This window comes from Chenopodium album, chromosome 8, assembly GCF_948465745.1.
Source record: "Chenopodium album chromosome 8, dcCheAlbu1.1, whole genome shotgun sequence".
In the NCBI taxonomy this organism is placed as follows: domain Eukaryota; kingdom Viridiplantae; phylum Streptophyta; class Magnoliopsida; order Caryophyllales; family Amaranthaceae; genus Chenopodium; species Chenopodium album.
In genome coordinates, this window is record NC_137841.1 from 17,674,978 (window position 1) to 17,692,488 (window position 17,511).

A 17,511-nucleotide genomic window follows, 5' to 3' on the forward strand; every position below is an offset into this window, starting at 1 on the left:
TGCTGTAAATATGTTTTAAAACCCTCAAATAATCAAAGATTTATAACACCCTAAATAATATTCCTTTAATATACAATAATTTAGTAACCTAGGATTTTCAATGGGGTTTTTTTAATTAAAAGTCAAATCTGAAAATTTATTTACATACTACCTATAATCAAACATCATGAAAATCATCACAAAACCCATAATCAATAACTAGATTTAGGAAGTAAACAAAAGAATTAAAAATATTAATTTTTTCGAAGTGCATACGTCGGGCAGCAGCCGCCCCAACACCACAGCCGACTACTATCGCGCTGCTGGTGTTGCCACTGCTACCACTGACGCCTCTTGGTGGTGCGGAGGCCCGTTGGTGGTGTGGTGGTGGCCGGCATGGTGATTAAAAAAATAAGAGGAAGGGGGAAAAGAAAGAAAGAAAAATAAAATAAGAGAGAAGGGAGAGAAATTACCTTAGGTATTCTCCACTCTAGGCAAAGTTAATTTGCCCATGTGTTGAATATTTATACCCCTTCCCCCTTTCTACAAACCTTCCTACACTTAAATTCCCTTTCTATCCTTACTAATCTCTTTCCTATTCAAACTTTTTTTTGACTTTGACATTTATAGAAATTTCCTTTTATAAAACTTTCCTTTTATAAAATATTTCCAAACTTATAAAAATAAATAATTAAAATTCCATAAATAATTCATTTTGAATCATTTAAATACTTCACAAAATACTTATTTAAATTAATATACGTATTAAAATACGGGGTATTACACTGACTATAATCAACATATTGTTGTTGATCTTTTTTGGGCTAAAACATTAAACTGAAGAAGAATTAGAGCTTACCATTAATAAAACCGATGTCAGGCCCTAGAAAATACAATTAGTTTGGACAAGAAAGTAAGATTTGTTAAACTAATCAGAATAATAAAGATGAAATATAATAATAATAATAATAATAATAATGATGATGATGATGATGATGATGATGATGATGATGATGATGATGATGATGATCATAATAATAATAATAATAATAGCAATAATAATAATAATAATAATAATAATAATAATAATAATAATAATAATATCGCCAGGTTTCCTTATGGAAATCCCAGCAGAGGGATCACTCTTCTCCCTGGTTGCGGGCTGTCCTAATATCGGGGTTAGGCCAGACTATGAATTGTAAGGCTTACCGTTCTGTTCTTTGCTATAGATTGGGCGTTAATTGTTCTTAATTTCGGCACCGTGTTCCGCTTGCTCAAGGGTTTTCGATGGGGATATATTAGAGATCATGCAGTGTCCTGTGCTGGGATGATGGGTATTAAAAATCGACATAATGTTGTTCGCGACACCCTTGTTGATATTTGTTTTCGGTCAGGGATTTCTTCGAGAAAGGAGGTTAACGTTGGGTTGATTGGAGGCAACGATGGGGCTCTTCGAACTACAGATGTGTTACTTTATTCTTAGGATAGAGGCACTGATGTGTGTATTGACTTGATGGAGTCTTCTTCTTTGACACAATTAGGATTGTTTGACTTTGTTCCTGGTCGTGTTGTGTCGGTTGCTGCTCAGCGAAAACGGGACAAATATGGGGCGCGTTGCAGGGTTATTGGTTATGGTTTTCTTCTCTTCTCCTTTTCTTCTTTGGGGGAATTAGAAAAGGATGTTGTTGCGTTGATGAAGCGGATTTAGGCGTCCGCAATGACTCAGAATATAAGTTCTCGTGCTACTGCCTTCAGAAGGATTGGGTTTGCTATATCTAGATGAGTGGGGCCCATATTGTATATCGGCTCTCCACTAATTTCTTGTAAATCGGTTGACTTTGTAGGTTATGATTAATACTTTATTTTATAATAATAATACTACCTCCGGATTGTATTATATGCAACTTTGGGGTATTATTTATGAGATATAAAAAATTCCAAAGTTGCATATAATACGATCCGGAGGTAGTAATAATAATAATAATAATAATAATAATAATAATAATAATAATAATAATAATAATAATAATAATAATAATAATAATAATAATAATAATAATAATAATAATAATAATAATAATAATAATAATAATAATAATAATAATAATAATAATAATAATAATCTCCCCACCAATTTCTTGTAAATTGATTGACTTAGTAGGTTTTTGTTATTTTTTAATAATAATAATAATAATAATAATAATAATAATAATAATAATAATAATAATAATAATAATAATAATAATAATAATAATAATAACAATAATAACAATAATAAACCTTCTCTCTAGGTTAGGGGCGATTAGGGCGTTTCCACGTATATTTTCAGGCGGTTTTTGTAATCCCCCCATATTTTTAAATATATTATAAATGAAATTTTACTTTATTTATAATATTTATTAGTATTTTTCCGAATTTTATTTTAAAAAGTTTCAAATTATTTTGGATGGAAAATTATTTTTATTACATTATGATTTTTTTTTATGAACCATCATTCTATAATTCATGTCCAAACAATCAAAGTCAACCTCACTTCACTTACTTAATTAGCCCATTAATTTAATGAGGCCTAATATTCATATTTACCCTACAAATCTCTCTCATATAAATACCCCATACATCCCCAAATTTTCCCCAGACAAAAAGGTTAGTATTTTCTTTTCCCTTTTATTTTTTTTTCTTTCCTTTCTTTTATTTTTCTTTTTCCTTTTTCTTTCTTTCCCTTTTCTTTTTTTTTTTCTTTTCCTTTCTTTCTTACGTGAGTTTTCACTCACCTTGCTGCCCCCCACCGACTGTCACCTACTGCCACACCACCGCCGGTCACCGGCGTCGCCCCCTGACCGCCGGCGCACCACCAGCAGCGCGGCCCACGTGGCTGCTTGCTCTCTCTTCCCTTTGTTTTCTTTTTTTTTTGTTCAATGTTTGTTAAATTAGTTTTGCGTTTTGATTTTATAATATAAAGTTTATATTTTTAGTATCAAATTTATGTTTTTGATAGCTTAAACTTATATTTTCATATTTTAATTATGTTATAAATTTTCAGATTTTGTGATTATAAAACCTAGGGTTTCAATTTATTGAAATTGGGATTTTAGGGTTCTTATGATCAATTAATTTTGGGCTTGTTCCTATTGTATTTCTATTGATTAATTAAGCATAAAAACATGTTTTTAAGGAAGTTTTAAGAACTTTTAATCAAATTTATATTGCTGGAAATTTGTTTAAGTGTTAATTTGTGATTATTGGTTGTTTTCTAGGGAGTGATTATTCCCTAGGAGACTTATAATTGATTAAAAGTGGCACAAAGGATTGTTTATACGAGGTACGTACATGTCTAATTCGTTATAAGTAGTATCATGTTTAGGTACCAAAAGGAAAGAACCTAGTTTCATGATTAGGGAACACTTGGATGGAAATTGTTTGGTTATACATTGATTTAATTCATGTGCTTAATTATGTTTATGAGGCATGTTTTGGTGAATTGAGTATGTTTGTATGGAATTATGGATGCAAGCATGTTGAATTATATTGGATTAATTGTTTGTATGGAATGTTGATACAAGCATATTTTTATTGGATTGGTTTATTAACCACATTTGGATTATCAAAGGATTGGTGTAGGCGTCGTTCGAAGTGCGCCTACGTTAAAGCATATTGTGAATATGCTTGGCAATCATAGGAACTTGTAAACCATTCACGGATCATCAAAGGCAACCACGAATAAGGTACAACGATTCACCCGTGAAGGTTACACCCCATTCATAATCCATGATTACTAACTCCATATGGTTCGGAACCACGAAAGGAGGATCGGGGATGATGGTACGAAGTGAGTCATGGAGTCACATTCGCCCGTATTGGCCTCTACTCGATTCTTATAGTAAAAAGTGATTCCTGCGATCTCAAAGGCATACAAACAAAGATTCAATTTGCTCCAATCTATTTTTAAGCTAAATTGGTTGAATATTAATGCAACATATTATTCTAAAATATTGTGATCACTTGATTAAACAACAAGATTAAAAAGGAACCTAAACCGGTTGTCCAAATTATCTTATTAGGCGTGATTTTCAATTACATATTCCCTTTAACATGCAATATGGTGATCAATAAATAGAATAAACATTAATATTGGAAGCAATTTAACCATAATATCATTAGTCAAATTAAAATATAAAATAACCTAATCATGATGCTAGCAATATTAAAATAAAATAAGAGTAATTAAATTAATTAATTACTTACATTCCGCGCATTCCTTTAAATTGCTACATCATGAATAAATTGTTAGTAACTTCAATAAAAAGATAAATCAAATGGAAATTAAATTAAATAAAAAGTAGAGTTGATTTGGTCCAAACCCTCAGTTATTTGTACCTTTCACGCCTTGGTTTAAGGACCGAATCTCGGGTTAAGTATAGACTCCTTGGAGTGCTTAGGGGAATTATTATGGAAGAATAAGGAGGCTAGAAATTAGGTTAAAGAGGGAGAAGAGAATGATTTTTGGTGTAAGGTGAGAGAGAATGATTATTGGTGCCTCGAACTGCAGAAAGAGGGTCCTATTTATAGGGAAAATGAGCAGAGGGAACACGCGGAACCCTAAAAAGATAAAAACCCTAAAAAATAATACCATGTCACGGCAAAGAGCACCGTGACACGGTGACAGGCACCATCAGACGGGGGAAGATCCCGTGACACGGGGAAAAACTGAGTGACGCGGGAAATAATTATAGGTTACGGGAAGTGAAAACGCGTTTAGGGATTACGCGGAGAAAACACGGAGCAATCCCGTGTCACGGGATGTGCATCGTGACACGGGAAGAAATAACATGACACGGCATTGTCCACCGTGGCACAGTGAAGTATGTCGTGTCACGGTGTAAAAAGTACGCGGAAATTACACGGAATATCCCCGTGTCACGGAATGGGCACCGTGACACGGGAATTGCACCATGACACGGTTCAAAATCTCGTGACACGGGAAAAAATTGTGCAAAATTACAAAAATGGGTACCGTGTCACGGGAATAAGCCCCGTGACACGTCAGCTTTTGCCGCGTCGCGGCATTTTTGCTGCTGCGCGGTAATTTCAGTTTTTTACCCATTTTTAAAATAATCATAACTTTTGATCTGTAACTCGGAATAAGAAATATAATATATCATTGGAAATATTATCAAGTATACGTTCCAACCGAATTTGAATAAAGTCAAAAAAATATGTAGATTTTAAGATATGGCCGTTTTAGTGGAAGGGTGTCGATTTTAGGCCGAGTTTAGTGTTTTGCTCATATCTTTTTCGTTATAGCTCGGAATTGGGCTTATGATATATGGTTGGAAACCTTATTTAAAGGCATATCCAACAAAATAATAATTGGATCAAAATTGTATAGCCATAAAATCAGTTTCTCTCAGTTTTGCGATGTGGACACGAAAAGTGGAAAATAGGTAATAGTTTAGGGAAATGAGCTAGAAATTGGATTGGTTCATGAAATATATTGGATAGAACATGGATTTAAGCAATCCAAAGATTAAATACTCAACTCGACCAATAATGGCGGTGAAAGTTGTTCATCAATGGGTTTGGTTTTGGGGAGACATTTTTAGGTGTCTACAATTGGAATTAAATGGTTTGAGTGGAATGAATTTATTAAGTATTCCAAAAGGTTATTATTTATTTATTACTCAATCATGACTTGTTAGTATGTTGAGTAAAGGTGAATTAAGCCGAATTGGCTAGGTGGGTTGACTATGTTCAACAATTTTGGATAATTTGGAAGTTTAATGGAATTAAAGGTCAATTTATTATTTGATCACCATTGTCCTAAATAAGATTAAATGTGAATTGATGTATGATTGTTATGTATGGTCTACTTGATTGAGTCAGCTATTAATTAAAATTGTAATCACGTAAAGTGAAACATGGATGAGCAATAAAACTCTAGAAAGCGTGCACTTCTAGAGTATTGACAATTATGGGTTGGGGTACACGGTGGTAGCCCGTGGCTTTCCGAGGCTTTTTTGATCAACATGTCCCCTTTTATTTTGGTATTTACATTTTATTTTATAATGAAAGTTAGATGGGATCCTAGACTAACGTTGTGAGAATGGAGTCGCGCCCCTTCTTGCATCGCACTAAACTTTTATTTTAAATGGTCATTTGGGACCAAAATGATTTGGTGGATTGGACAACCTCGTCTATTGCTTACTCCAAATTAAATTAATTAAATTAAACATAAAGATTCAAGTGTTTGGAATTGATTAGCAAGTATGTTGAGTCGATTGAATTGTTTAAGTGTGGAGTCTTGATTAATGAATTCGAGTTGTATATTTATTTACTTTAACTAGTTGAGCATGCTAGATTTTGTGCGTTGTAGCTTGTATGTACTCAGCTTTGCTGATTGCGTGCTTTTGTGTGTTTTCTTTTGGTCATGGCCTTCACCTTTCAATGACCCTATGATGATCCAATTATTACACTTGTATTATTGGGGAGCAGTATTGCACATGTTAGCTTGATGATGTGAAGTTCGGTGATTTGACATACGCATTGTCAAGGGATTGGTGTGATTGAGAGTATTCATTCTTTGTGTTGAACTTATTTATGTTTTACTACTTTAATTATGTTTTGGGACTTTGATTATTGGTTTGGTTTTAAATAAGGGCCTTTATGGTTCCAATTTGTAAGCTTTGACTTATTGGTTTTCTAAATTATATTATTTTAAGATTTAAGTTGGATTTCTGCTGCAATACTTTGATAAAGCCTTAATGTTTTAACACGTGGCGGTAACATGCCAATGATTCTCCTCTATTTTTATTTAAAGTAAGTGGTTTGGAAAAAGGATAATTATTGGGGTGTTACAGTTTTCCAGCGGCTACTGGCGGCTATTTCATCGTCCTTATAGGTCCAGCAAAGGTCTCTTGACGGTGGTTCTGTTTTCAGGCGGTTTTAGGCAGAAATTCAGATGGCTTTTTGCGTTTAAGGGGCAAATTTCCAGGCTATTTCTGGCGTTTTTTCAAGCCGATTTTTGGCGTCTATTCAAGGGGTTTCTCAAGCTGCGGCAGTGTTCAATTTTCTAGTGTTATTGGCGGTATTTTCTGGCAGTTTCTAGAGTTTTAAGGGCGCATTTTGGTGTAGTTTCGGGTGCAATTCAGTAGCAGTTTTGGGGTACAATTCAGTAGCAGTTTTGGTGCAATTCAGTGGGAGTTTCGATGTAATTATGTAGCAGTTTTGGGTGCTTCTCGCTGGTGTTCTGTTCTGGGTTGTTGTGGTCTGTTTTTGTTCTAGCGTGGATGCTTTTTTGCTATCAGTTGGTTCGAACAGCGTGTGCTTGGTGCTTTCAGTTGTAGTGTTCGGTCTTTTTATGCGATCAGGTTTTACTTTATTGCATTGCTTTGGTATTCCCTTGTATTGTTCAATTTTTGTTTGGTGTTGCTATATATTGTTGTTCTTCTCTTTGTGGCTGCATTCGTGGTTTTTGCATAGCTTTGGTGCTCTTTGTTTTGGTGTAGCTTGTTCTTGGCTAGTGGTGGGTGTTGGTGCTCTTTGTTTGTGGTGGGTTTGTGCCATCATATTATGGGTTTTTGTTGGGGTTCTTGCTTTCAACTTTGTGGTTGGTTGTGTGTAGCTTTGATAAATGCCATGGTGCAGTTTCATTGTCCTTTTGTGGGTCTTAGTGGCTGTGAAGATGGAAACGGAAATGGCCTTACTAGAAGTTTTTTAATCAAGCATCTTAATGATCGCCATTGTTGTATTGGTGCGCGGGATATCACACGGCATTCTCTTACTTCTAATTTGGTCGTTTATACTGAGGCGGAAGTTACTTTTTCCCGTATGGGGATTTGGTTATGTGGAATTTGTTACAAAACTCATACGGTTCGTGCTAAGTGTCGTCATAGGGTGGGTGAGGATGTGTCGCCCCCCTAATGAAGGAGATGGTATTGTCCGTTTTGTGCTTTATAATTTCTCCAAGCCACAAGCTCCCTCTTCTCCGGCTCATATTGGACATGTGGATGGTTTAGTGCGAGATCAGTTTGGTGGTTTTGATGTGGCTCTCCTTAATTGTTTGTTCTCAAAGGGGTTTCGCACTGTGAAGTCTATCCCTCCCTAATGCCGTTTGGGGTTTTCTGGAGTTCTTAAAGGTTCTCTTGATAAGATGATCTCTAAGCCTGATGACATTTCTAGATGGGTCTCGTTATTGGTGTTACCTCTTTGCACCCTTAAAACCTTTCGCCCTCGAAGTAGTCGTGAGTCTAGGTTGTCTTCCGTAAAGCGTCGGCATCAAGAGGAGAGTATTTTTCGTGCTATATGCTCTTGGAGTTCACCAGGTGGTTGTGAGCAGCTTGTGAGGGAAACTTTGGTAGAGGATTCTCCTACTTTGTCGGTGGTTGATGATGAGGACCTTGATTTGGATGAGCGTAATATCAAGCAATGTCGTAGGAAGATTTGTGATGGCCATTACACAGCTGCAGTACGGGTTCTTTCTTCTTCGGGGGTTACTTCATATAATGATGCCAATCTTGCAGATTTACAATCAAAACACCCTTCTTTTCCAACTCCATCCTTGCCTACTGATATACTTGTTGATCAACTTCATCTTGTTGCTAGCTGTTGTTTTGGATCGGATTAAGAGTTTTCCCCGTGATACTTCATGTGGTGGGACGATTTACGTGCTCAACACCTTATGGATTGCTTGAGTGATGCTGCTGTGGCTGTCTCAGATGAGTTGGTTGCCTCTATTTCAGGGGTGGTTAATCTCTTTCTTGCTGGCAGATGTCTTATGGAACTAGAAGAGTATATTGCTAGTGCTCCTCTCACACCGCTTATCAAGCCCGGTGGTGGTATACGTCCTATAGCTATGGGTACTGTTTGGCGACGTTTGGTTTCGAAGGTCGATGCTGTTATGGTTGGCCAGTCTTTGGGCAGTTACTTTGATGGTCTTCAATTTGGCGTTGGGGGTTTCTATAGGGGGTGAGGCTATTCTTCATTCTGTGAATCGGTTGATTGAGGATTATGGTTCTAACGTTGGTCTTTCTATGTTGTTGGTGGATTTTCAAAATGCCTTCAATCTAGTTGATCATGTGCTCATGTTACGTGAAGTCCGTCGTCGTTGTCCGGGTATTTCGCGGTGGGTTGATTTCTTCTACTAATCCAGCCAGATTGTATTATGGGGACCATACCTTATGGTCGTCTTAGGGGGGGAGAAGGGTGATCTCCTTGGTCCTCTCCATTTTTCTTTGGTTTTACAACCACTAGTACATAATTGAGTTTATGTAACACGTCATGGTAACACATTTTAAAGTGCAAAATTATTAGATTTATATGTAACACTTTGGTAACATTTTCTTAGACTGTAACACTCATTGTAACACTTTTGACATAAGTAACATTTTAAAGTACCACTCTTAAAATAGGTAACATTACAAAGTAACACTTTTTTTTAAAATTTTTTTATATATTTTTGTTTTTTTTATTTAGAAATAAAAACTTCTTGTTTTATTTCCGCTCGAACTCTCCATATCATCTCTTTCCTTCACCACTGTTCTTCATCAAGGCTGCGATTTTAAGGCCTCGAATCCCACTATTTTTGCGTTCTCTTCCACTTTAATATGCTACTTTTGATTCATTGTTCATATAAATTTGTTGATTTTTTTTATATATATTTTTTATTATTGCGAATTGCTTTTTCCTTAAGCTGTGAGAAACAAAATCTTGATTGGGAATTGATTCGTTTTAATACTTGTCAATCAATCGTGATTTGTTTTGTTGATATTCAAAATTGCGAAGTGATTTGTCGCTCCTCACTATTGCTGTTAATTGTCTGGGGTTTGCGATTTCGTCAAGCATCATTGAAGCTCTTGCTGGTCACGATTATCTGTTTAAAGGTCCTGATGTTGTTACTTGGAGACCGCTTATGTTGCAATTTATTCAAACTATGGTTAATAATGGCAGTGGACCAGTGGTGATGATGGTGGCGAAGTGGAGTATGGTGAGTTCTTGCATTTGCCTATAATTCCCTTGCAACTTATTTAAGCAAGATTAAGGTATAAAAATTTTATTTAATTTTCACTATTTTCAAAGTTGATAATCTTATTGCAAATTCAGTTAAAATTCCGTTATAGAATAGTAAAAGATCCCTACAATTCCAGTTGGAATTCTAAAGTTGGTGTTGAGTTTTTATGGATTTGGTTTGTAGTTTTGGTTTGAAGTCAATGAACTTATGACATTTTTGCTGGTTATTATGATGAATTAGCTATTCAAATTCCGTTGTTCTTAATATTTAGTAACATCATTTTGATGATTTATTGTGAAAATAAATTTATAAGAAGTATACTTGATATGAATGTGTATATGTTGGCTTAATATTTAATTATTTGTGGATTTAATTGTTAATTTTCTTGCTGGAATCTCTAACACATTGATAGAGACTAAAAAACAAGAACCTTCTATTGTACTTAAAAGATCATATAATGCTGATAGGTAATAAACACTCTAAATTCCTTTTGTTTGTTTGATGAATATTTTTTAATTTTAACTTTATATTTTAACTTTATAGTAATTAATTTGTGTATGAAGTACACGTTTGTTTAACTACACTCATGATATAATGTCGAGTTCAGGAACAACCCACATGTGAGCATCTCTTGTCCTACACTAAAAACACTAAAGAAGGTGTGTAGTGGTAATGGAATCCCATATTGAAAGAATGTAAGAGTTACCACCACAATATAAGGCTATGGGGCTAATCCCGTCATTGCCATATGATTTTGAGGTGGAACCTCCTTTATTTTGTAAAGTGGTGGACTTGCACTCTCCCGTGACAGGTGCGGCCTAGACCTGTATTTAACATATAATTTAGAATTTTAGAGTAAGTTTATATGTCGTTTAAATTCTACTTGTTAAGTTAGTTTTGAAAGTATGATCCTCTTTCTGTAGTTAATAAGCCATACATAGATTTTTTTTTAATTATTAGGCAAAGCTCTGTCTTTTATTAATCTTGTTGCAGCTAGATCATAATAGCTTAAGATGGCTAAATTCTCTTTTATATACTATCATATGAACACTCACAATCAAACCTCAAAAATAACAAGCTAAAATAAGTGAACTTGTTTACTTGTTTCACTCTAGTTCTATTAAGGGTGGCTGATGCTTACTACTGCTGGGATAGAGGGCAAGTAACGGGTACACACTACGCACTATGTTGTTGCAGATGATGAATTTTTAATTATTTTTTCAAGTTTTGTTGTTTAGTAGCACCTTACTTATGTTTCTTGCTCTATATTTCAGTTATAAAATAAATGATTGAAGTAAGCTTGTGTTTCTATTTTTTTAATACTATTTCTTTTGACTTCATATTTCCCAATAGAAATAACAGTGTGATTCATCATTTCAAATATGGGAGTATACTCATAGTAATTTTGTTCAGGGTCTTCACCTTGAGAGAACAAATAACCTTAGAACTAGTTAAGATAAATTTTTTGGGACTTACAATTATTGTTGATTTAGATCAATATCAAGGGCTCTAGCTAGTATTTACTCAAAAAGTCATTGTTAATTTTTATGGTATTGCTTTCCTGAGCTCTTAATTTTCTGATCCCTTCTTTTTTTTTAATATTTATTTACTCGTATACAAGTATGCATTTTAGATGTCTTAAATTTGTTTACCACTACGAGTTGTTACTTTGACTCTTTGAGACTTTGAGTGCTTGTTCTTGGCTAATTCATATCTTTTAGTTGATATTTTTTTAGGGAGTTCTTTTAGAGTTGTTAAATTTGGGGCTTTTTTTTCCCTTCTTCCTGGTGGCTGGGAAGATTGGTTTAAGGGTTGTTTAAAATATTTTTATTGAATTATATCTGGTAGGGGTATCAATTACTGGTTTGAACATTTGGCTCCAATAATATTGGTTGTGGGCACGTATTGTACTAGGGATGTTACGGAGTATATATTGATTAATAGTTATATTAGGATGCAATTTTCATAGTATAACATAGCTTTTTTGCTCTTTTAGTTGGTGGTTGTCAAAAAAACAAAAAAACATAGCTTTTTTTTTTATTAATCCCTTTTTTTTGTTGGCTATGTGTGTGCATGTTGTTGGACGCTGCTTCTCTAGATGCTTATGCTCTTCTGCTGTGCTGCTGCTACTTCTGCTCTGAAGCCCTACTATTGCGGCCATTGCTACTGTTGCTTTAATTTGTATTCCATGATGAAGTGTTGCTCCTGATATATTAAACTACTACTATGCTTTGATGCTTGCTGGAATGCTACCACTACTAATTTTACTCTGTTGGGGCTGCCTGCCGCTCTTGTTGTGATTTTTTTTTTTTTTACTTTTTACTTTCAATTCCCCTTTTTTTGGAAGTGTAAATATACAAGTTATCAATGAGAAATATGAGATTTTATATATATTCAGTATAAATTTTCAAGTTATCAATAAAAAAATATATGAGTTTTTATACATTTCAAAGTTATTAATAAATAAGTTGCATATTTTAACAATCATAGTAGCAGTTGTAGTAATAATGTTACCAATTAATTAACAAGGTGTTACATAATTGCAAAAAGTGCTTCATAATGTCAAATATAGTGACACTATATGTCAACAAAGTGATACACTAGTCCATATAAGTGATACATAATGTTAGATAAAGTGTTACTATATGATTGAAAAATATTACTGAATATAGACAAGTGTTACATAAAAAATAAAAAATAACACTTTAAAAATGATACTAATAATATAAAAAAGTGTTACTTAAGAGGATTTATAGTAACACTTTTAAAAGTGTTACCATACATTACCCTAAGTGTTACATATAACCTAAGGTAACATGGGCGAAAGTATCACCCACTAAAGTGTTACCTATTATCTATAATAACATTTTTATCACTTTATGTAACACTTTTTAGGTGTTACTTAAGGTTAGTTATGTACTAGTGAACCTCTTGTGTATAAAATCAGAGATGCTTTTGAGGTATGTCTTCAGGCATGGTATTTGGATGACGGCACTATTATTGGAGACATTTTGGTGGTAGGGAAGGTTCTATAGTTGATTATGGAGGAAGGACCTCGTTTTGGGTTGCATCTCAATGTGGAAAAAACTGAAGTTTTCTGGCCTACAGAAGACCCTCGAAGCAGGCTTGTGGGTGTTTTTCCCCCTTCTATTGTTCGACCATTGCATGGTGTTAAGCTGCTTGGTGGTCCCGTTAGTTTTGATTCCAGGTTTAGTGGCGAGCTTGTGATGCAGAGGGTGACCAAGACCATTGCGCTTATGGATAAGGTTGCTATGCTGGATGATCCTCAATGTGAGCTGTTGTTACTTAGGGCATGTACTGGAGTTTCTAAACTCTACTTTGCCTTGCGTACTTTTCCTCCAGGTGCTTTCACGGCGGCTCAGCGCATTTTCGACGAGGCTCTTCGACCTTCCTTGGAGCGTATTGTTATTGCTTCGGGGCCCGGGTTTGGTGATTGGCAGTGGCGGCTTGCCACCTTACCATTTGCGTTTAGAGGGCTTGGTGTTTATTCCGCGGGTGATGTTCGTCATTATGCTTTTCTTGCTTCTCGGTTTCAGTCTGCTGGGTTGCAGACGCAGCTTCTGTGTCGTACTGGTATAGTGGGTCTTAGTCAAGCTTTTGAGGATGCGTTGAGTCTGTTTACTGGAATGGTTGAGTCTGACATTTTAGGTAATCCTTGTGAGGTCGCTGCCCCTAAACTCATGAAGAAATTGGCAAATATATATTTCACAAAGGTTACTGCTTCTGCGGAATCCACCTTTTCTTTGTCTCCTTGGCAGTCGGCATTGTGGAAGTCGCAGCAGGCTGATCACACCTCTGCTTGGCTTCGGGCAGTCCCTATTTCTGGATTGGGTCAGACGATGAACGCTAAGACATACCGATGTGTGATGTGTTATCGGATGGGTGTTCCATTGTTCTCTGTCTCGACACCGTGCTCTGCTTGCTCTCGGGTTTTTACTGGGGATGTATTCGACAACCATGCGGTGTCTTGTGCTGACATTGTAGGTATTAAACATCGGCGCAATGTTGTTCGGGATACATTTGTTGATATTTGCTACAGATCTGGGATTTCAGCAAGAAAGGAGGTTGACATAGGATTGTCTGGAGGGAATGACGGGGCCCTTAGACCTGCCGATGTGTTACTTTATTCATGGGATCGTGGTCGTGATGTATGTGTCGACTTCACAGGGTCTTCTCCTTTGACACAAACAGGGCTATCTGACTTTGTTCCGGGACGGGTTATGGCTGATGTGGCTCATCGGATGCGGGTTAAGTATGAAGCTCGTTGTCTGGCGATTGGATATGGTTTCATTCCCTTCTCCTTTTCTTCGCTCGGGGATTTAGAGAAGGAGGTTATTGCGTTGCTGAAGCGGATTCAGAGGTTCTCGATGACGCAAGATATTGGGGCTTGTGCTGCAACTCATATATTCACTAGGGTAGCGCATATTCTTAGGTGCACACTCATGCACCTAGAAATAGGTGTAACAACAACACAATATGAACATTAGCTTTTCATAAAGTGAACATAGGCATAAAAAGTATGAACATTAGCCTTTCAGTAAGTGAACATAGGCATAAAAATGTGTGATTTTCGATTCCTTATGTGGTGACTTTGTGATTAACTTTGATTGATTAGGTTATAATTAGGGATGGCAACGGGTCGGATCTAGACCGGGTCCGAATGGACACTACAAGAAAACCCATTTTTGGCAACAAAAAATGTCGTTGCTAAAAAACCTTTGTCGTTGCAAAAAATCACTTTAGCAACGACTTTTGTCATTGCATGGTCGTTGCGCGTGTGGGCGTTGCAAAAAAAAATGACAACAACTTTTTTCGTTGCTAAAACTTTGTTTTACACAACGACTTTTTTTGTTGCTAAAATAATGTCGTTGCCATACATTGTATTTCATGATATAAGTATACTCATTTATTAAAACGATAATTGTCGTCGCTGTAAATGCATAGTTTTTTCACGACGACATTTGTTGTTGCTAAAACTCACTATATTGTTATAATCCTATGCATTTACAGCAACGACAAAAATTGTTGCCAAACATTTTTTTTCAATAAATTCATTAAATATGTAATATTTCATATAAATTGAAAAAGCATTAATTTAATCATATCATCCGAAAATTACCTCCAAAATGTAGCATTTATATCATTTCAAAATTCATATCCAAAATATTACATTCATCGTCAAGATTTTCCCAATATATATCCTTTTTCAGACTTTTCATATCCAAAATAAAACTAACCATTATCCTAACTAGTTATATCAACCATCATCCCAAAAAGGTACATCCACCTTTGTCACAAAATATTACATTATCATATGAATATATCTAAGCTAACACATTCTACCATTTACCATCACTTTCTCCAAAAGCATTCTCCTACTATGTACTCATCTACATCAACAACCTGCAAGTGCACAAGTGCATGTGTAAGGGTATATAAAGCAGTATCATATGATTTAAATAATACTACATATTTCATAATACATAATATGATTATAAAGAGATATTTAAGATTAATCATGTGCTATTTCAAACATCCTTATCAATGTGATGGAGTCTAAAAGAACTTATAAAATCTAAGGACAATAAGGGGAAAAAAAACAGTACCTTGAAATCAAAATTAAATTAATTTTAATCGTCAGGTAAAAATTTTATAAAACATATAATTATTATCTCCAAGTAAATGGTCTATGACATCATTTTTGAAATAGATTTTAGCATGTACCTTTGTTTAAAAATTCTCGCAATAATTCTTCCTTCATTGCATCCATTGCACGTTGCATATCAAGCTTTTGTTGTTCTAATTGCCTTGATGTTGCTTCAACTGTCTCTTGTAGCTGTTTTTTTGTTTGTTCTTGAGTCTCTTCTAACTCTTTTATCCTTTCATCTTGCTCTTGAATCTTCTTTTGCTGCTCAAGGTGTTGTCTAGTTCCCTTACTATAACCACGTAAGGTTGTACCTTTCCCACGAAAGTAACCAGATATGGGTTTCAAAACATCCAAAAGAATCTCCTCTTGTGTCATCGACTCCCCATGAGTAGCAACTGCAACTTTTAATTGGTCCTAAAATGTGCATCAATTGTTGAAGTAAATATAATTATTAATAAGATTTGTTGTTGGTTTCAAGAATGGTATCATAAAAACAATATATTTGTAGCAAGTACCAACTAATACATGCTGTAAATAACTCTTTTAAATTGCACTTACATAAATTTCCTTAGAGCGAGAATCATCAGCCCACTGAAGTTGTCCTTCCTTATTTTTTGTTGTGTGCTCGAAAAGCCAAATCACATCAGCTGATGGTTTTACACCATTGTTTTCACAAGTCTAAAACAAAAATACTTCAGTTTAACCAAGATTTGGGATTAAGTAAATAAAGTCGTATATTATTAGTGGTCAGGTTAAATATTTACCAATACATGTTCAGCTTCTGCAAATGAATTGTTGCCAGTAGTGTGCTTAGTTCTTTTCACAGAAAGACGATTTCTTGAATTTCTTTCACTCATTGCCTACATGTTCATTACAATTAAGATGAAGCGACAAAATAATATAAATTTTATTTACATGACATAGTATAGTTTTTACCTTAAAAGGTTCAGAGCTAAATCGTTCCACACAATGTTTCCATTGATTTTGAGGTAAATCTGGTGGAGGATTTTTTAAGCGCTCCTCATCATTTTGTCCACACCCTCCATTCTTATAATAGTAGTGCAATCGAGATTTCCATAACCTATAAAGACGTTGCATAGTTTCGATGGCAAAAGCTTGCATCTTAATGTAGGAACTACCTTCTTTAACTTGAAACTTTTCCTGCAAAAATATAAACTAATCATAAGAAATGAAATAATAAGACAAGGTCTTTGTTCATACATAACATGGTTCAATAAAGAACAAAATTACCTCAATTTCCTTCCACATCACATCACCAGCTAGTCCAAAAGCTTCTTTCCAACTCTTTACATTCAATGGAGCCCTTGTCCTCACGACACGACCACACTCATTCACAAAATGACGGGCATTTTCACCGATAGCCCGGTCAATGTCATCTGGAATGTACACTTGTAATTTGGATTTTTTTCCCTTTGATTTTCATATCCACTACATAGCTTTTGTACTTTCCCCTTTCGCCTCTTTGCTTCACCTTGCTCGTCGCTATTACCATGTTTTGCAATTCAAAACACATTTTCCATTCAAAATATTTGGTCAGATTTACATAAATGTCAGATTACCGTATTTTCAAGTTTACTTTTCGTTTATACTAGCTGATTTTTATTAAAAACTTTACAACGTAAATATTATTTGTAGCTAGTAAGAAAGCTAAAAAACAGAAAACTTTCTCACAATAATATGTTTATTTTACCTTCGCCATCTCGTGTAGTTTCTCCATTAACAACTGAGTGTATCGAACCATTATTCCCTACTTGCCGACGATTAGCATTTTCACCAACTCCTCTATTTTCTTCGTCCCTTCTAATAGGTGGATCCAGAGCATTTGTTGCTTCCAAAG

General features: G+C 35.1%; 1 protein-coding gene across 1 annotated transcript; it reads right to left on the minus strand.

The window, feature by feature from the left end:
* Positions 1-15,358: 15,358 nt before the first annotated feature.
* On the minus strand, positions 15,359-17,273 carry LOC145642775 (uncharacterized). The gene is made up of 6 exons (XM_081693950.1): positions 16,905-17,273; positions 16,590-16,814; positions 16,418-16,513; positions 16,212-16,331; positions 15,731-16,067; positions 15,359-15,471 (listed from the first exon to the last, which is right to left on the minus strand). Exons 1-6 carry the CDS (start codon positions 16,920-16,922, stop codon positions 15,359-15,361), a joined length of 909 nt encoding a protein of 302 aa, XP_081550076.1. The 5' UTR covers positions 16,923-17,273.
* Positions 17,274-17,511: the final 238 nt, after the last annotated feature.